Source organism: Miniopterus schreibersii (assembly GCF_964146895.1).
Source record: "Miniopterus schreibersii genome assembly, chromosome: 10".
Lineage (NCBI taxonomy): Eukaryota > Metazoa > Chordata > Mammalia > Chiroptera > Miniopteridae > Miniopterus > Miniopterus schreibersii.
Window position 1 is genome coordinate 23,380,912 of NC_138110.1, and position 21,188 is coordinate 23,402,099.

At 45.7% G+C, this 21,188-nt stretch overlaps 1 protein-coding gene across 1 annotated transcript in view; it reads right to left on the reverse strand.

The window, feature by feature from the left end:
* LOC308563103 (urea transporter 2-like) overlaps window positions 1-21,188 on the reverse strand; it is a 65,240-nt gene that overhangs the window by 9,646 nt on the left and 34,406 nt on the right. The window contains exons 2-7 of the mRNA XM_081149832.1: window positions 15,491-15,675; window positions 12,466-12,646; window positions 11,290-11,479; window positions 9,260-9,388; window positions 5,081-5,273; window positions 991-1,138 (exon numbers count right to left, since the gene is read on the reverse strand). Coding sequence (XP_081005958.1) covers window positions 991-1,138; window positions 5,081-5,273; window positions 9,260-9,388; window positions 11,290-11,479; window positions 12,466-12,646; window positions 15,491-15,664 — 1,015 coding nt within the window. The 5' untranslated portion in view covers window positions 15,665-15,675. The remainder of the gene's footprint in view (window positions 1-990; window positions 1,139-5,080; window positions 5,274-9,259; window positions 9,389-11,289; window positions 11,480-12,465; window positions 12,647-15,490; window positions 15,676-21,188) is intronic.

The window sequence follows — 21,188 nt, forward strand, 5'->3', positions numbered from 1 at the left end:
GTGGCTTCATTCAAGCCTTTGTCCCCACCCCACCCCTCCTACCCCTACCCATTAAAGGAGCCTCTACAGATGGTGTCTGGTCTTTGGAAACCAACAATGGAAACCAACAAACAGTGGTTTCCAAACTGTTTTTCAGAGATTTCGCAAAGATGTATGACTGCTTCTGGGGAGGGGGGTAGGGGCGGGGGGGGGAGGGGAAGGGCAAGGCCATAGGACTCCAGGCCCTCCCTTTGGCCAGAGAAGTTGCATTTTTAGCAAGAAAGATTTCAATTAAAAATGTTTAGCTTCAAACGGTTGAGAAAAGGTATGAATGTGCATAGATATATGGAGATAGAGAAAGACTACAGCAAATAGTAGGATGTGAACAATTGGTGAATCTGGGTAAATAATTATGGGTGACTTTTGTGCTACTTTTATTTTTGATCAGTTTGAAATTTTTTCCAGATAATTTTTTTTTATAAAATAGTTCTGCTTCTAAGACATTTTTGAAAAATCTTAGGAAAAAAGTCAACAGGTTCCTATTCCCAAAGCCCTGAACTCTAACTTCCGACTCTATTGTCCATATACATGTATAGATGTGTGTACACACATATACATATATGTAGAAGTATTAAATTACATTTGTCAAGTGGCAATACAATTTTTGAGAACTTTTTTCTTTTAGCTTACTTCAAATTTCAAAGTGTTGGCTCACTTATGCCTCTGTCTGGTCCGCTTCTGCTCCCACCCCCTTCTCCTACCCCTCAGCTCCTAAGGACTCAGTCTTCAGGCCAACCAGTCTTCATTCCCCTTGCATGTCTCCACATGTCCCACTACTGCAATCTGCTCCCTTTGGAGAGTCAAGAAAGGGAAAAGTAAGTCCCTACCCCTGATAGTGTTTAAAATAGTGTTTAAAAACTCCAGTGAAGATGGTAAGTCTAGAATATTTGCTGTGTGTGTGGGAAACTGACCTTAGGAAAATGATCCCTGCGTAGAGGGGCCCTGCCCTACCTGCCAGCATCCCCACGATGGAGCCAATGGCCGCATGCAGGCAGATGAGCGGTGAGCAGATGAACAGAGCCACCAGGAACACGCCGCCTGTCCAGGGATTGTCACAGCCGTACACCTGGCCGACCCCGACGGGAATGGCTTGTAGCAGCTGCAAAGTAAATAGAATCCAGATCACTGGAGTGTGGGTTGAAAATGCAAAGACCAGACCTCGGGGCCAGGATTGAGTCATTCCTGGGGTGGTGGCAGGGTAATGGGGTGGAACGGGAGTATGGCTGTGCCCTCCAGCATGTGAGAGAAGATGGGAGGGCATGAGCTGGAACAAATGGCTCCTCATTCCACCACCTAGCAGGCATCTGAGCGTCCCTCATGCAAAGCCAAGCAGGGCTTCCCGTCACAGGGGCTGGGTAGGGTGTTTCTGAGGGACAAATGGCTTCTGCTCTGAGGGGACCAGAGAACACCTCCTCTTTAGACTGCCATTGTGGGTTTCAGGGCCCTATGAGAATCCTCTAGACCTTCTGAAATCCTAGAAATATCCCAGGAATATTAGGAAGTTCCTAAGTCATTATGATGGATGATTGGACCAAAGATCACTCAGCACATCGGTGACCAAGCCCAGGCTATAGCCTCTGAGCTTGACCCCTGGTCTATTGGTGGCCGCTGCACAGTCAGTGCTACCCTGGGGACTGTGAGGCCTGAGAAGGAGGAGGCGGCACTTCCCTACTGTGGAAGAGCTCTCAGCACTGAAGAAAGAGAACGTGAAGAGCATCTGGAGAACAGCACGAAGCCAACCGTCCCTGAGCCGAGCGTCATTTGTCATGTTGGAATAGAACATGATTAATTGGCAGTGATGTCAGATGGCCTTTTTCTGCTCAAGCTGAATCACCCACATTCTGCTGTCCTTTGAGGGCAAAAGGGAAGGGGGGAGATTGGCAGGGTAAGGAGAGCACTGGCCTGGGGGTTGAGGGCTCCAGCTTTCAGGGAGGCTCTGCACAAGGTCTTGTGTGACCATGGGCATGTCATCTCCTCGTTCTGGGCTCTGATGCCCCCCTCTGTAACGAGGAGGCTGCCCTAGCAGATGATCTTCCAGCTTTAAAATTCTGCAAACTTTTTTCTCCACTACCAGGTCATACGACCTCTTTGAGGGCAGGGATCCCTTATGGCTGGGTACATAAGAGGTGCTTAGTAACTATGTATTGATTAGCTCAGTGGTTTCTAGACTTTGTGTGCACTGAAGTCACCTAAAGATCTTTAGAAAAATATTGATGCCTGGCTCCTCCCAGACTTTCTAATTTAACTGGTATGGAGCATAACCGGGGCCTCAGGGATTTTGAATGTGCAACAGAGTTTGGGGACCAATGAATTAGATATTGATAATCTACTATAGATGTTGGGAGTTAATTGTCTTTCTCCCATTGGTGAAATTTTGTACCTTTTAACAACTTGATTGAATTCTGAAGTTAGTCTGATTTCTTTGTATGAGGAGTCTCAGAGGGCTTTTAAGTTTTGTCTACCCTTGTCTCTGAGTATGTGGCCTTTTAAAAACCAAGCACTGTTTGGGCCAGACCCTATAGACTTGTGCAAGGGATGACAGGGCAGGAGCCCTGTGTTATTTAAAGGAACCCTCAAAACACTTTGTACCAGTCCAGGGAACTCAGCTTAAGTCCAGGAATAGATTGGAAATCTACTCAATAAATATTCCACGACTTCCCAAAGTCTGAGGAATGTTGGACACCAAGGAGAATTCGGCTCCCACCTTCTCACCTGGAAACACAGGTTTTAAGCCTAAGCAGTCAAGAATGAGAGGAATGAGGCCACAAGCTGCCTTGGAATGGAGCCTGGATTTAGAATGAAGCTTCCTCCACCGGGACTGTATTTTAGCCTGGCGAGCATTGGCCCTGGGGCAGCCTGCCCTCCCCTCCACGCTGCTCTCCAGGCCACAGCTGACACCCTGGTGTGAGGGGCAGTCAGGTGTGCAGTGGAAATTTACTGAACACCAGCCTCCTCATACTCTGGATAAACCTCATATAACAACAACTTGCCCATTTCAACAGAAAAGGAAGTCACTCCCTCATTGTTTGAAAGAGAAAGAGGGAAATGGCCTTGATTAACCCAAACTCAGGTCTGGATGGTGTGGAAGAGGAGCCTGTTGTCAGAGTGGTGGTGTGGTCGGAGCTCAGAGAGTGAGCTTGGGTCTCAGGGTACGTGGTTTGGGGTCATGCCACTTTCTGTTTATTTGGAAGATGAATGAGAGGCATCTCTTCTTTGTGGCCTTTTCCACTCGAGTCCCCTCAGTGCTGGACTGGATAGCCACACAGTACAGGATGGATGGGAGCCTTTCTCTCTGGCAGTGTCTCACGGTAGGGCTCAGGCACAGCAGGTCTGTGCCCCAAAGGCAGTGCCTGGTTGCCAGAGGGCTGATTACTGACGATTCTATCAAAGTTAGTTTTGTCCCAGGCATTTTCTGTTTCAGAGGGCAGGCTTTTCCTTAAACATAGGCTTCTGTCTTTCCTGTTTTGGATTTAGGGCCTAACCCTGCCTCTGATCCTACTATGGCCTCAGCCTTAGACGAAACTTTAAAAAGGTTCTGTACTGTTGCCAGCAGTGTTTGCCACCGGGGGTGGGGGAGCCTCTCCTTTCCTGGTGGGGCGAGATTCAACAGTGTGCCTGTCCCTGGAGGACCTGTGCTGTCCACCTGCCCAGCAGCAGGGCCACACTGAGCTTTAAGCATCTGTAGACAACAGGCATGGCTGGGGGGAGAGGGCTCAGAAATCAGGTCGCACAAACATTTGAGGACATAAGTAGTTTTTCAAATACTGAAATGGTGATCGTGGAAACAATATTCTAACTTACTCTAAAAAGGAGAGCTAGAACTAATGGGTGAAAAATAAAGGGAGACTTCTGAGGAATGTAAAGAACACTCCAACACTTAAAGGTACCTTATAATGGGTGGCCTGTGTTGAGAAGCAGAGGGGTTCGCCTCCCTGTGATCTTCCCAGCTGAGCGCACAGGTCCGCCATGGACTAAGGGGATGGTGGTTCAAAGCTTGGGCTCAGGATGCCTGGGCTTTAAGTTCAGGCACTAGCTGCAGTTTGACCTCGGCAAGTAACCCTCTCTGTGCTTTAGCTTTCTCATCTGTAAAATGGGGATAATGATAGTATTCCTAGTATGGGGTTTTTATGAGGGTTACATGAGTTACTAAGTTGAAGGCTTACAACAGCTTTTAATACATAATAAACTTGCCTTAGTGGTAGCTGTTAGCTATATCAAGGTTTGTTAATGAGGCCAAATTTTTACCATTCTATATGTTTTATCTTATGTTAGATTTCTATTATATCTCTTCATCTAGGATGTCTAGAGATCAGTAAAATAAATGAATGTGTACATTTGTGATAGTAGGATACAAAACATGTTTTTTCAACTTTGGAATTATCGACATTGTGGACTTTGTTATGGGAGAGGGCTGCCCTGTGCATGGTAGGGTGTTTAGCTGAGTCCCTGGCCTCTGCTCATTAGATGCCAGTAGCACCCCCACATTTCCAGTCTTGACAATTAAAAAAGTCTGCAGACATTGCCTACTGTCCCCAAGAGGGCAACATTTCCCCTGCTTGAGAAACATTGATATGGAAAGCTCATGAAAATTCACCCTCCAATTCTATTGATAATAACTTGTAAGTCCTAATTTTAAACCTATGTTTTAGTTTCTTGCCTTTTCACCCAACTATCCATCTATGTAATATTTCCCCCCAATCCCACCATTCTCTACGGCCGACTTAACACTGGTATGGACTCCTGTTTATTATGTTTTTCTGTGTGGAGTGTAGGCTTCTCTAAGGCAAGGATGTTGTTGTCCCCATGTATTCCAGTGTCTGATAAAGTTCCCGGCACGGGTTAGGTTTTCAATAAATGTTTGTTGAAAGAACATGCGAAGGTAGGTGGTGGTGACCCTTTCCGGCCTCTTCTCCACCAGACCCATCATCTAAGGGAGGGACATCTAGGGAGGCCGAGAGCCTGGGAAATGCACAAACCAGCTAGTGAGGAGGTCTGTGGTGGAATCAGGGCGTCCCAACTCATCTGTCATTGGGCAACTTACCAAGGGTACTTCAATCTCTGTCCAGGTGATGTTGGGCACTGAAGACACGGGCTCCACCAGTGTTGTGGGGAAGAAGAGGTTGTAGTGGCCTGTGGCTGCCAGGTACAGGGTCACCGCAATGTTGAAGGGCAGCGTAAAGACTGGGAGGTCCCACTTGCTGAAGATGGAATTCAAGGCACTAGAAAGAACTGGGCTGAAGATGGAAGAAACAAAGGGTTGATCACTGTGGCCATTCTTAGGTCTACATTATCTCATCAGCTCTGGCCACTGTGCCATTTACTGTCCTCCCTTCTCTTTGGCACAGTCATTCCTGGCTCCCTTGAGACTCTAGTAGTCCATTGACCTGCGATTGGGAATAGGGTGTTCAATTTAAGGCTGCATCTTTGAGAAACAAAATTTAAAAGTAGTATAAACTTGCTTTGAATAGAATACTTCATAGAATAATTTAAATATTTCCTTGTTGGTTAAACCAAGAAAGCTAAACAAAATGTAATTCTTACAAAATATCATGTATTACCTTTGGATCATCAAGATGTTCAATGGCTACTATGCTGAGCTGTGATAATGCTGTAGGAGTCTGACCTCCTAGGAGGAGGCTGTTATGGCACACACGTAACACACAGGATTGGATTCCGTTAAAGTACCTTGAGCTACTGTGGGAACCACCGTGTGGAAATGAAAACCTGAGTTGTTTATGTTCTCTTTCTTCTTGGCCTCTTCCTTGGAAAGAACATAGATTTTGGAGAAAGAAGGAGCTAGGTGCAAATTCTCACTACCGGCTGAATGAGCAACATTCAGTAATTAATCTTCCTTAGCTTTGGTTTCCTCTGAAGGGACCAGACACCCTAAATACCTAACACCCTATGTCTTCCACACTCAGTGAGCGCAGGACAAAACATGAAATCACATGATCTGGTTGAGTGGTCTACTTTTAATTAATGACTACGAGTCACAAATGGGTGTTTAAGACCGCCTGAAACACATCCCTAGAAAATTAATTCTCCAACTTGCTGAGACAACTATTTTACGCTTCCTCCTTTTTCCTCAACACTTCATGTCTGGGTCCCTGTAGTTTCAGCTAACCACCTTGCTTTACTTCATTAAGAAAACAGAAATGACAAGATGAGAAATGCTTCATTTCCTCAACTGTAAGATTCACACTCCGACTGCCCTGTGTCCACAGACTCTCCTCTGTGCCTTTCTCGTATGATGGAAGTGTTCCTCCTCTTTTATCAGGCTAATTTTCCCCCCTGTACTTTGGGATCCAATCTGTCTTAAAGATTTCCCTCCTGCCATTCTCTCCTCTCTCTCCTTTTCCTCTGGATCTTTCTCATAAATACACAAACCTATTCTAGTATCTTCTACCTTTAAAAATCCTTCCCCTTTCATCTGATATCTGCTCAGTTATTGCCCCTTTTCTCTGCTTTCATTTGCAGCAATACTCCTCAAAAGTATTGCCTATCCTTGCTACCCCAAATCTTTCTGCTCCCATTTTTTCCTAAATCCACTCTAATCAGAGTTCTCCCCACGCTGTGGAGATGACTCTTGTCCAGTTCACCAATGACGTCTACCTTGCCAAATCCATGGTCATTCCCTGCCCCTGCATGTGACTGTTGGACCCTCTGATGGGATTGAAACACTTTCTGTCTGGGTTGCCACGGCACTGCATAGTCTTAGTTTTCTTCCTGCTTCTCCAGCGGCTCCTTTGCAACTCTGTCAGTTGCTCTTCCCCTCTTCTGCCAATTTTTAAATATTAGAAGATGACTCTTTCTTGGGTTTTTTTCCTCTCTCTCTTTTAAATCTTCTCTTTCTGGGTAATATCTTTAGTCCCACGGTCACAAATATCTCCACTATGTTTCTGCCTTCCAAATCTTGACCATAGCACTAAGTTCCAGATTTGCACATTTAATGACCCACTCAACATTTCTACTTGGAAGTTTAAAGTTTAATATGTCCAAACAGAACCCTCAGTTTGCATCCTGTCTCCAACCACCAACCTGTTTTCCTTAGTCTTCTCCACCAAATTATAGGAGTATCTGAGTCATCCCCCACAGCCCGCATGCTCCACAGCCTCTCAGGAAGTCCTGTTGCCTCTATCTTCCTTAAAATATACCCAAGCCCAACCACTTCTCACCACCTTCTGGATATCACCCTAGTCCAAACCACTCTTATCCCTCCTGAGCTTTTGCAGTAAACTCGTAACTATGCCTCCAGCATTTACTCTTAAAATCCATTCTCCACACTACAAGCAGAGTGAATGGTTTAAATGTAAAACATATCCTATCACTCCTCTGCTTAAAACCCTTTAACTGCTTCCTATCACAGTTGTAATGAAAATCCAAAGGCTTACTGGATCTACAAGGCCTATGGGGTCTGGCCCTCATCTACTTCTGCCCTGACCTCCTGCAGCTCCTCTTCCATTCAGGGCTTCAGCCCCACTGGTCTTGTCTCTTGAACACATCACACTTCTGCAGCTGGGGTCTTTACCCATGTTGCTGCTTCTGCGTGCAGCATCCTCCACTCAATAAGAGGGCAGGTGACTTCTTAGCATTTAGGGCAAATGCCCCTCTGCAAAGTGGCCTCCTGACAGCCACATCTGGAATCACTCTCAGTTCCATTTGCCTCATCTTGCTTTCCTCAAAGTACTTATCACACATTGAAACAGTCCTTTTAATTAACCAGTTCATGAGTTTATTTCTATCTTTGCCAAGAAAAATGTAAGCTCTAAGAGGATGGAGACCTTCTCTTGCTCATAATGATCCCCAACACCTAGAATAGCCCCTGCACATAGCAGGCACTCGGCAAATACTTGTTGGATAAACCTGGAAAATGACACTACTCATGCCAACCCTGTGAATTGGACTTCAAGGACTACATGAGATGAGTGAGCAGCTACGGTAATAGCACAGAGCTCAGCTCAGAGTAGAGTGCTCAATGGTGTTTTATCTTTAAAACTGGGAAGTGAGGATGGGTTGGGGAGACAAACTGTCACCCAGTGCAATGTGGCTCAGCTGTGCCAAGGGGCTTAATCTATTCAGTGCTAAACCAAATGTATACAAATGAAGACAAGTCCTCCCACTCCTTACACTCGGGCCTGTGGGAGACATTAAGGAAATCCACACAGAAAAGACTGCTCTAGCTGTTTGTCCTGATAGATTAAGAAAGAAGCCCTAAGAAAAAACATAAATTGCCCAGAATGCTTAATGTAGTAATTTATTTGCAAGAACTACTAAAAAGTAATGGAACAGTACTTAAACTAAATTAAACTAACTGCTTTTAGTAACTTTAGACTTTGAAACTAAAGAAAGACATTTACTTCTTAGAGATGTTCAAAATCAGTGGGCATGTCTGAGGAGGTGAGCACAGGGGTTGGGGACATGGGTTCACCTCAGGCTTTCTGCCTCTGATTGACAGTGGGCACTACGATACCCTTGGACTCTACAGGCCTGCTGCCGATGCAAGTGAACGAAGGCCCCTATGAGTAAAGGGCCTCACACACACTGCACTCAGTGGATATTTCTTTTTAATCTCCTTCCAGGCTGCTTTTCCCTTCCTTCTGCAAAGTGAGGTGATTTCACAGTAAGATCTCAACTGATGCTTCCCATCAAAGACTCTGTGCTCTAAATACAGGTATTCTGGTCCAGGAAAGTGCAATGCTTCTATCACAAGCGAGTTTTCAGTGTTTGGGCTTTGGTTAGGCCACAGGACAGACGATTACCTTATAGCTTGGGGTTTAACAGTGCAGGCTCTGGGTTCAAGGCCAGCACTGATAACTTTTAGAGTGTGATCTGGGGACAAGTTATGTAACCTTTGTGTGCCTTGGCCTTTCCCTTCTGTAAACGGGGAATAATAATAGCTCTACCCTGCTCAGTACTGTGCATGTAGGAAATACTCAAATAAACGTTAGCCTTTCTTATGAAGCCTATCATGCAAGGAAGAATCAGCACAAGACCAAACTTGTGGTGCTTTGTTGCTTTGAAGGGTCCCTGTTATTCTGGATTCAAACAAGATCCTCTGGGGTTACAATTGAACTTGTGGACTTTCATAGCACCTTTCAAGACAAACCAGCCTGACTATGAATACGCTGGGCCCCGTAATGGTGCCTGTCTCAATCCAGTGTAAGACATAGTCATCTTGGGGCTTTGTGGGTCTGTGAGAAGGAAGAATGAGGCATCTCACCAGGCCATGGCGGTGAAGGTCACGGGAAACAGAAGCCACCAGTAATAGTCAAACTTCTTGGAGAACACGGCCATCAGCAGTCCAACCAGCATCCCATTGTACCCGTGGAGTCCGGAGGCAATTGCGGACCTGGAGTGAAACAGAATTACTCTGTGTTTGAATTCAGTGGTCTCTCCCTCCTGCTACTCACAGAAAAAAGTCAATTTATTAGATGAATGTCAGGCAATCACATAGCTGCCAGCACCTTTCTAGATATACACATGCTTGCACGCACGCACACGCACACACACACACACACACACACACACACATCTTGATTACCTTTGCTGATGTAGAATTGAATTATGCACTTTTGTCTTCTCTGTGTGTAAACTCTTCTCCTCAGGGGTGTCTCAGGTTGCTACATATAGAGGGGAATCTAAAAGAAACCTGAGGTATGACACCTGGAAGATGTGTGTGTGTGTATGTAAGAGAGGGGGTGTGTTTGGGGGTGGAGGCCAGGAATATATGGGGCATCTGCAGATGGGGTGTGGCTTGGAAGAAATGGAGGTGCAGGGAAAGCCACTGGTGTTCAGAATCTCCTTGGGACTAGAATAACTATCTGAGGAGCAGCAACTGTGTTTTGGGAAAATCATTACTTTTCATTGGGCTTGCATTTTCTCTGTGCATTTTCTCATCTGTGTTCAGGGTTAGAATTGAGTACTTCTTTTGTTTTAAATACCAGCTGCTTCAGGCAAACTGAGCAAAGACAGTTAGCCCATACTGATGAGGTCCTTCTGCCCCCTAGGTATACCAGGGGCAGTGGGAATAAGTGAGGGAGCTCAGGGGAGATAAAATTGGGGCACCCCTAGGAGCTGCCTCCACAGCTGCCCTTCCTGTGGAGGGTGCCCTCCCAGAACTCTTCACCAAAACTCTGGTGGCTTCTGGATTTGGTTGTCAAAAGAAAACCCATTACCTTATATCCCTGCTCTGACCATTAAGAATATAAAATTAAGTTCAACCCCAATGCAAAAGGGTCTTCATTAGGATCACGTTCCATCAGGACACTGCAGCATCAGTGTTGCTGACCTTGTACTATCTGTAAAGTACAGTGTCCTGATTAGTGGGGCTGTGGTGGTGGGGGTGGGATACTTGGGGTGGTGGTGGTGGAGCGAGGTGGTGGAAGTTATGACCAGGATATGCGGCTGTGTCAGTGGTTTATTGTGGACAGTGGTGAAGTCGTGGCTCTTTGGAAAGACGTGTGTGTAGGGTGCCTAGAGTTTTGCACTTATGGTGTAGAACAGGGTATGGACTTATTAACAGTGAAGTTCACATCTTTTCTAGGCACTGGAGTGGAATATGGAACATGTGAACTGGACTTCTCATTTTGAACATGCTTAGATCATAGCCAGGGAGAGAAGACTCAGAAAGTGATTAGAGAACCATCCAATATAACAATAGGGTATGGTCTATGGTTGTTCAGAGAGAAAGGAAGGGTCAGAGTGCACAAGGGCAATCAGGGGTGGCTCCATGGAGGAGGAGAGATTGAGGGAATGGTAGGATTAGAAAGGCAGAAGCAAAAGTGCTCAATTGAGGAAAATGTTGAGTAATAGGTAGGGTGGGTCCATTAGAGAGACTTTGGGAGCCAAGTTGAGAGGTTGGATTTTTATCTGATACATAGTTGTCTTAAGTTTGCCTTTTCCAAACTCTCCACTGCCTGCTGCCTTGTACTGTTCTGAGACATTTCTTGCCTGTTATACTTGTCCCCCTCAACTAAGATTGCAGGCTCTGTGAGAGAACCGCCCAAGTGTTCTTCTGCACTTGCCCAGAGGAAGTGTTTCCAGAGCTCTACAGTCAAGTGGAGCCTGGTCCTGTCATTTGCTGTGAGCACAGGAGTAGATTAATTCTTTAAGGATCTCCAGTGACCTGTTCACAGCCGAGACTCAGGAGACCTTGGCCTGGCTGATAGGACAAGGTTGGCTGACCGCACAAGTAATCAGCTCTCCACCTGTCTGCCCCAAGACCCAAACCCAACATAGAAAAGAACCCACCTGTCCTGGCTCAGGGCGAGGGCAGTTAAGGTCGAGACCACTGTCCCCAGACCCCCAGCAATCGTCCACCAGGGATTCTGGATCAGGAGCCCTATGAAGATGATGAACCCGCTGAGAGGGTTGTTGACGAACAGCACCTGACCAGTCCCCCTCAGGACCCAGTCTGTGAACTGCAGGGCCAGTGGCTTATCTGAAAGAGACAGACAGGCAGAGCCAGAGCCATCAGCAGGGTCCAACCTGCCTTTCCCTGCTGGACCAGTGGTTGGCGTGGCAACCAAGGCAGACAGGGATGCATGAGCCAGGCCATTTCCCCTCATTTATCCTGGCACCCAGCCCATCTCTGAACGGCCCCGCAATCAGTCCTCAGTGGGTGTTGGTTTTTGCCTTACAGACTGAGGCACCGTGCTGAGGCCAATTTAACGCCGTTCCAGCCATTGGCTTGCTTGGCAAGGAAGCCCCAGGAGCATTCCAAGAAAATTTATTGATCCAAAGGAAGGGGTGGAGAGCGAAGGAAGCTCTTTTTGTGTAGTGCTGTATGACTCAGTTGAGGGCTGGTATCTGAGCAGCAAAGAAAGTAGTCTGGAGAAAGGATGCTGGGGAAGATGATTTTAGCCCAGCTGTGAAAATCAGCATTGAGTCAGGACCCGGAGGAAGCCGGGGCCAGAAGAGGGGACGTGCTTTCTGCCTCATTGTCTGGTTCAGTTTCCAGGACAGCATGTACAGGTGGGGCAGGGAGGTGAGGCGTGCTCGTTGGAGCATTTAGTTTAGGGAAATGAGGAGAAGGAAAACATTAAAAGGAAAGAACTTGGGGAGGGTGATGCCAATCCTTTCTTGGCACATAAGGCATGGCCAGGAAAAGTGAAAGAAGGATCGGCTTGTTTGGGAAATGGCTCACATGTAGCTAAGTGCTTGTCCTAGAGCTATTTCGCTATTCCATGAAGGAGTGAAGAATTTTCAAAGAACTAAAATTAGTGAAATGCTTTTAATTTTGAACCCTTTGGAATTGCAAGTTAGTAGGGTATGTTATGCCTACCCGAGGGAACTCAGGGCTGGAGCACCCCAACTGTGGGAGCCCTCACCATGGGTGAGTGAGGGAGCAGTTTCCTCGGTCCAAACCAGAGGGACGGCTGTCTCGCTGGCCTGGCCTGGCTGCTTCTTCCCCGGGCATTTGCTTACCTTTCAGCCAGCTCCTGCACTCCTTCATCTCGCCTGTCAGGTAGCCCACTGCTTGGAAGAGACTGATGCCCCCCCGGCCTGCAGAGCCTCGGGGGGCTGCCCCACTTTCTCTCCTTTTGCTCCTTTCATTGGGTTTTTCAATTTTCACGATGTGGCTCTCTTCGTTGGATGACCGGAGATCCTTTCAGCAGAAGCCATGATAAAATATCAGATAATTTAGCTTTTTGAGAGCAGAGGCATTTGGGGATAAAGAAGGTGGTCAGGTTTTTTTGATATGAAGGATCATAAGACATATATGCACTGTCTAATGGTGCTCAGAGTGCCCCGCACAGGCCTGCTCTTCCCAGGATTTCCACACATTCTTCGTACCAGGGTTTCTTAACCCTTTCTGCCATCGATCCCTTTTGATAGCTTGGCAAGCTTATGGACTTCTTTATAAAATGTAAATGTTTGTAAATGAATAAAGTGAGTAGGATTACAAAGAAAACCAATCACATTGAAATGGAATTATAATATTAAAAAACACTGTGATACACATATAGACGTGGCAGATCCAATACCCATGATACTTTCAAAATAGTAACCAGTGAATATCTGGGGCCTCTTCACTCCAACTCAGGACAGCTCTGTATAGCCCTCCCAGCTCAGAGCTCACCATAGGAGCAGCAGAGGCCTCTATTGTGCCTGCATCACAGCCCAATGTCTTCTCTAACCCTGCTGCCTACCTTACTTCTCTGCAAGTATTGACTCCTATGGCATACCCCTGTGCATTTCTTAGAGGCAAATCTCCAAGTCAGCTTCTTAGGGGAACCTAATCTGTGACAATGACAAAAATCTCAGATATGCTAATATGACTTGTTTATTTCCTATATTCATAATTGAAGTAAAGGCTAAATATTTTGGTGAATAATAAAAATAAAGATAAATTATTTTTCCCACTCAAGTTCATACTCCTATTCTATCCGTGGCCCCCTTGGTCAGGACTCCTTGCTCTAGAGCTGTGCTGTCCAATATAGTAGCCAATGGGACATGTGCTATTGAGCACTTGAAATGTCTAAACTGAGATGTGCTTTCAGTGAATTTTAAAGACTTAGTATTAAAAAAGAATGTGTAAAATATCTCAATGATAATTTATATTGATTATACATTGAAATAATATTATATATATTCATATATATTAAGATGAGTAAAATATATTATTAAAATTAATTTTACCTGCTTCTTTTTACTTTTAAAAAATGTGTTAATAGAAATTTAAACTTAGATATGTGGCTCACATTCTGTTTCAATCGTACACTGATGGTCTATAGATTTCTCCAAACTCCTCCCTGCATCAAAACTTAAATGCCTTGAGGATATCACTGAAAATGGTGGAGCAAGAACCTCCAGAAATTCTCTCCTCCATGAAGGCAATGAGAGCACTGGAAAAAATTGTGGCTGAGGTGGTGGACAATAGTTGGGGAGAGCAATGAGCTAGTCAGAAAGCTTAAAAGGATAAACTGGGGAATGAGATGTCCAAAGAGGGTTTTAAAAAGCTTGGGCTTACTTCTGTGAATCTAGAAGGCCTCATGCATGTTAGGGCTCGCACATGTCCAGGACAGTGTGCATGTTCTTTGAAAACTGAGAAGTCCCTAAGCTCTCACCTGGCTGAGTCTGAGTTTCTGTGAGAGCAGAAAGTGAAGGCTAAGGTAGAGTTGAAAACTGCCTGGATGATTATTGGAGGTATACCCCAACATGCACACAGATCCCTTAGAAAATGTCTGTCTAATCATTAGCTGACCAGTAGGCTAAATGAGCAGAGACGTCAGTGGCTAGACATGACAAAAAATATAGACTATCCAGAATTATTTCAGAAAAGGCATCAGACAAACAACAATTGACTTTAAATTTTCTGTTTTTTTCTGACTGCTTCAACCTGACATTGAGCTTTTCTAGTAAAATTTTCACTTCTATTATACTTTTCAACTTCAGAATTTCTACTTGTTTCTTTTTAATAATTTCCTCTTTTTTGATAGTCTCTATTTGGTGAAATATTATGGTCATACTTCTCATACTTTCCTTTAGCTCTTTAGACATGTTTTGTTGTTGTTGTTCCTTGACTGTAATTAAGGGATTTAAAGTCTTTTTCTAGTAAGTCTAATGTCTGGGCTTTCTCAAGGACAGTTTCTATTGACTGCTTTATTTCCCCTGTTCCATATTTTCTCCCCACACCCCCACCTTTTTTTGTTGTTAATCCTCACCAGAGGATATTTTTTCCATGGATTTTTTTTGGAAGAGTGGAATGGAGGGAGAGAGGCACAGAAAGAGAAACATTGATGTGAGAGAGACACATTGATTGGTTGTCTCCCACACGTGCCCTGACTGGGGCTGGGGATTGAGCCTGTAACAGAAGTATTGCCCTTGACTAGAATCGAACCTGTGATCCTTCAGTCCGAAGGCCCACGCTCTAACCACTGAGCAAGACTGGCTAGGGCCATACTTTCTTGTTTCTTGGCATGTCTCATTATTGTTTATTGAAAACTGGATGTTTTAAATGATATAGTGTGACAACTCCGAAAATCAGATTCTTCTGTTCTACAGGGTTTGTTGTTGCTGGCTTGTATCCCTCTTCACTGTATCAGTAGCTATAGTCAGGCTATCTCTGTGCTGCTGTATTCAAGGAGTGCAAAAGGCTGGCCTTTTGAATGAAGGCCTTCCTTTTAGAGACAATAGGTAATTCAAGAGGGCAGGCCTAAGGAGCAAGATTTTGGAGACTGGTTGGAAGACTGATGCATGAGTGTGTGCATTCCTTACTTGTCCTTAAAATCATGTTGCACACAAGCTATATTTTCTATCTTAGGCCAAGTAGGATCAATCATGGGAGTGACTATGTATTGACTTGGGCAGAATATTCCTGAACACTGGCCCCTCTGTGGCATTATCTAACACGTGCATTGGGTAGTTGGGAAAGTAGCATCTTTCACCACCCTTCTCCTACCCAACCTCCACCCCACCTGGGAAACATCCTAGGAGAAACATTCTTCACCTTTTCTTCAGGCATTTCCAGGAGGGGTAGGGCTGGGTGTGTATCCTGGGGGCTGGAGGGCCAGGTAGGGCTGGATAACTCTGACTCGTAGAGTTTGTATCTGCTGGAAGGAGGCTCTGCCAGAAGAGGACTGCTGTGAGTTTCAGACATCTCCTTCGGGGGGCGGCTGCTCATTGGTCATGCAACTGGTGGAAAAAAAGAAAAAAGAACAGGCTAGTCAGGATCAGGTCCACATGGACTTGGCCGAAGCTGGATAGATGCCTCAGGAGGCATAAGGTCTGTCCTGACACACATGTGACCTACTGTTCCAGTAGCTTGTGCTACCAGAGGGTTCTGAAGCCATTCCTCCACCCATGTGACCTTTACCTTTCAAAATTCCCCCATTCTTCCAAGTCCTGAAGAAAGTCCATTTCCATTGTGAGGATTTCCCTGGCCACCCAGTTAGAATAGATGCCTCTCCTTTTTTCCTGATTACTGAAATATTTTTCTCTACTTTTTATATTATTCATTGTACTATCTTATTGCGGTAGCTAGCTGTACATATGTTTTCCCTTGATACATACACATAGGTCTGGCTCTTCCAACTTAGTGGGGATCCAAGAGAAACTTGTTTTCTTAATTGCTATGGATCCTATATTGCTTACAGTTGACCTCCAGTTTCCCTTCTCTCCCCTCTGCCCTCAGTGCTCTTTCCATCTCCTTCTCCCCTTTGCTTCCCTAGAAACTTTGGTATAGTCTATTTGAAACTGTGTGCACCAGGTTGGACATTCTCCCCCCTCTGTGTCTGACTGCTAGGGCCAGGGTTTATGCCATGACTTGCTTTTGGAACAACATCTTCCCAAGTTCCTCAGTTCCCCAATTTATTTTCGTGTCCCAAGTAGTGCTGTGCTTCTCCCCCTCCCATTCTCTTTAATGATGCTTTTACCCAGGTGAACTCAGCTCTTGCTATGGCTTGATCTTCCCTCTGTATGCCCATTGGATTCATTGACTTAATTGTTTAGCTTACACTTGCAGGTGGATGTTCCAGAAGTAACTTAAAGTTAATCTACTAAAACAACTCATAACCTTTTTCTCCCCAAGTCCTGTCCTCTTCTCTCAAAGGTGCTCATCCAAGGACAAGTCCTCCCCCCATCCAAACTGCTCCTTCAGAAATCTCAGGAGTCAAACTTAATATTCCCTCTTCTCTACTCTCCAAACCCAGTAATTCTATCTCTAAATACACCTTCATGTCCAATGTTAATATTTGGCTGCCATCACCCTTTGCTCCTTCTCTATTTACTTCCAATTGGACATCCCACTTCTCAGATTTCTCCTCCAAGCCATGCTCCACAGGGCAATCAGAGTTGTCATATTAATACTCAAATCAACTATGTCGGTTCTTTGTTTAAATCCTTTCAATGGCTACAGATGAAAAAATATGCCTTTAACATGGATCACCAAGTTCCCATTATGTTTAAGTTCTCTTGCCCTTTGTCTCTGGGCTCCACACTGGCTTCCTTTTAGATCCTAGAAAGTGTTAAGTAAGTACTTTTCCACCTCAGGGTCTCCTTAAATGCCGGCCCATCTGCCTGGAAGGTCTCTCCCTTGTTCTTTACTTGGGGAAGTTCTACTCTTCTTTCAGGCTTTGTCTCAATGATCGCCTGTCAGAGAAACCTTCCCAGATCCAACCCTGACTGTGTTCTCCTGTCACATGCGGTCAGGGGACCCATTATTTTTTCTTATACTTTTTTTTTTGCACTACTCAATGATAGATTTATTTGTATATTTATGTGTATAGTATCTACCTCTCCACTGGCACTTAAGATGCATGAGTACAGTGACTGTCTCTGTTCTGTTTACTGCTGTATCCCCAGCTCCTAGTACAGTGTAGGTATTCAATAAATAGATAGTTAAATGAGGGAAGGAAGGCAGAAAGCTACAGGTGTCTACTACAGTGGGACCATTTCCTTGGAGAGCTTTATGAGTCATGTGGGTCTCAAGAGAATTGAATGGCTTACGAAGGGTGTGGAGCTACCCACCAGACCTGCATTTCTGAACCTGAACTCTTCTGTGTCCAGCACCAGTCTTCATTCCCAGGAGGAGCTCATTTACACAACATCTCATTTTTAGTGTAGGTCAGCAAATATCATTCAGATCCAACGAACTCCTCTTTCTGAGGCTGTCATTGCTCTGGAAAGGGGTCTTTTCCTCTCTTCTGGCCTTGCAGGTAAGTGTCAGTGAGTTTCAGACTGCTCTGCAGGGAGGCTGAGGGAAAGGTTTGAGAGCAAAAGCCAAGCCTGACACTGTCCCTCTCCAACACTCTCTCTCCCTCTGGTGGCCATGAGGTGATAAAGCATCCTTACCCGTTGGTGCAAAATTCCTTCCAAGCCATCCAGATAAAAAGTAAGGAGCAATTAGATATCTAGACATATGATTTCCGTGACACCACACATCTGGATGAAATTGAAATATTTTGGAAAGGCCCTGTGTTAAATTCAGTGGCTGTGAAATTCATTAAAATTCCAGTTGAAAAATAACTTTTTTCCAAATTTATTTCATTGAATCTAAGATGCTATAAACTATAAGAAGCGTCTTTAGTTTGTGTATCACGGAGAAAGAAGAAAATTCTGCCAATCAAAATTGTAGGATACATCTTGATTTCAGAAATGTTAAAATATAAAAACAATGTATGTCATCTAATCAAGGAAAAATTGTGTTTGTTTTTTGTTTTTTAAAGTGATGGAGCTCGAGTACGTAGTTAGGAGATGAGAATGGGTAGATTAAAAAATTATTTCTAACCTCTAGGCTGAAAACATTTTTATATTTTTTTTGATGGAAAATGTGGAAGAGGGCCTGTTACCTTGTTGATTTCTGTATTTTCAGGGCCCAGGAGAAAGCCTGACACATAATAAGCCTTCAGTATATGTTTAATGAATTATGGAAAGAATGATTGCACAGGGATGTAGTCTCCAGAATCATCTCCAAAAAAGCACTTTTTCCCCCACCTTTAAGTCCCTCCTTTATGCAAACAATATTCCCAATTACAGATGGAGAAATCAAGGTGCAAGAAAGCAAAACAGGTGTTTCTCACATGGATGCAAGTCTCCACACTTTCTGAAGCAAGCTCTCCACCTCATGATGGACCTAGGAAGCAGAGACCTAGAAAAGCCAGCAGCTTGCTGCAGAGTTAAGATTAGATCCAGTCCCCCTCCCTGGGCTCCTTCTGTTTCTCCAACTGCCTTGGGGATGCAGCTGAGGGATGCAGGGGAGGGGTGGCCCCTGAGCCCAGGCCCAGGCTTTCAGCCCAGTGTTCTATTTCATAAGCCTGCATCGCCTCGGCGGAACAACGTGATTGCATCTCCTCTGGGAACACAACGTTCCTTTGCCATGGGAATGTTTATCCTGTTCCAACGGGGGAATTTTGGCTTTGGGGTAGAAGTGAGACGTGCAGCAAAAATGACCTTGTAAAGAGAAGGTCGCTGTGTCTGGAAAGAGCACAGGCTGCAGGTCTGATGCCCAGCTTCACCATTTTCCCTGCCACCAGGGACTGCATGGGCCTCCGTTCCTCCCTTTTTCTAGGACAACATGGGATTCCCAGGACAGTGAACTTGCTGACTTGGTTCTTGGCACCTAGGCAGTGCTCAGTGATTTTTAGCTTCCCCTCTTCTTGTGCTCTCAAGTTGAAGGGAAAGATGGCTGGGGCAACCAGATGAAGGACAAGCTGGCTGGTCCCAAACAGAACGCCTTTCAAAAGTTTCCACAAGGCGTCGGCCACTTGTTAGAACTGGACGGCGAAATCCCTGCCTGAGCCACGTCCCGTCTGAAGGCGCAGGCCTCGGAGCCCGTTCCCAGCTCCGCTCTGAGCCAGTCCATTAAACCTGCTTCCAAGAACACATAATTATCTGCTTGGCACACTCACGCTCTCCTTGGCTGCCCACACCTTCTCCTCCCTCAGAAATGCGGACAGAAAGGGCTGTTTGGATCAGCCTCACATCTCTGCAAAGAACCAGGCTTCGAATGGTCCCTCAGTGAGGCTCAGAAGCAGTGCGACTCCTCCATCCTACTTGTAAGAGCACTCTTTGTTGAGTACCTACTGTGTGCCCTTGGGCTACCCCAAAAGGAGCAGACGTGAGAGGCCCAGGCCCTGCCTGCAGAGAGTGGCAGAAAGAGAGGAGTGAATAGACATTCGTTAGAGAGAAGCAGGGTGGCCAAGGGGAGTGAGGGGAGCTATAGGAGCAGCGAGCAGCTCCCTCACCTCCCAGCCCTGGGGAGACTGGTGCCAGGCTTTCATGTTGGGAAGGGGCAGGAGCACACTCCAGGCCAAGGAAATGCCTGAGAAAACACATGGTTTGTGCCAGGAAATCCCAGTGTGGACCCTGCTGGAGTGTGGGGAGGGTGTCAGCAGGCAATAAAAGATGAAGCAGAAGCCAGGCTTTAAAGAGTTCTCGGTTCCTGTATTTGGACCCCAGGTCTCCTTCCAGTGTTTAGAAAACACGGCTCTGACTCTATTGTACTAACTTAAAACTCTTCTCCTGGCTCTTTTCTCTCAAAGACTGCCCATTCCAGGTAGAAAGGCAAAAACATGTCCATGCCAATGGGGACAGGCTGGGCCTTCTCTGGCATGCTCTTGCTGTCATGCGTGGAAAGGGACCCATAACTGGAGGGGTTTCTTGAGTTGCTGCTGTGAATTAGTGCAGATTCAAGGCTCTCTCTTCCCTATGACCTACTGGGCTTAAGTAGGCCAGCAAACCTGCCATAGAGGGGGTGAATCTAAAATGGCCTCATGTATGTCATATGCCAAGCAACTGAGTTATTGAGGTCATAGCAGCTCTGGAGAAGAAAAGGCAACCAGCAGGTTCTCCAAAATGTTTGTTAAATTAAATAATTTTGCCCAGGACTTTGTAACTGATGCAATTAGAGAAAAGGAGACTTTCCAAAAAAATTTTTATAACCTAAGGACCAAAAGGGACATTCTTTGTCTCCCTCATAAAATGAAGAGATCCACTTTTTAGTGCCTCTGACTGTTGACTGGGGTCCCATGGCCCCAGGGGCAGGCTGTTTTTAGTGTGAACAGCTCAGATTACAAGAAAGCCATGGATCTCTGGAGCTGACCTCAAGTCCCAGGACTTTTACCCATGACCAGTTCCAGTGCTGTCCATCATATCAGCACAGGACACATGGACTCCTTTCTCCACCTGAGAGCACTTTGGAGATTAATCCTAAACCTTTTTTTCCTCTCTAGGGAGACCTCTCAATTTCCCTTATGTTTGACTCACCAGACAAAGCCCCCAGACTCTCTGCCATCCTGCCCCTAGATCAGAGATAGAGACATCACCCCGATAGGACCTTGCTGAGTCAGGCTGGGTCCCTGGGCCAGGGATTCTGCTGATCCCTGAACCGGGTGGACAGCTGCTGAAAGGGAGAGATCAGCTGTGCAGGGCTAAGTGGATGCTGGAATGGGGACAGAACAGGCTCATGGGCTGGTGCCTCACACCCCTGGAGGCCAGGGAGGGGACAAAGCCAGGAGAGGTCTGATGACTAGACGGATAAGGCAGGGGAACAGAGGAAAGGGCTGGCCGGCAGCTGGGCTAAGGTGAGAGGTGCCTTTCTCAGGGCTGGGTTGTGTAAGAGGTTGGCCGAGTGCTGCCTCTTATTGGGGGTAGGGCAGAGCTTTCTTAGCAGCTGCAGCCAACGAGTCTGATGTGGGCTGAGAGGAGCC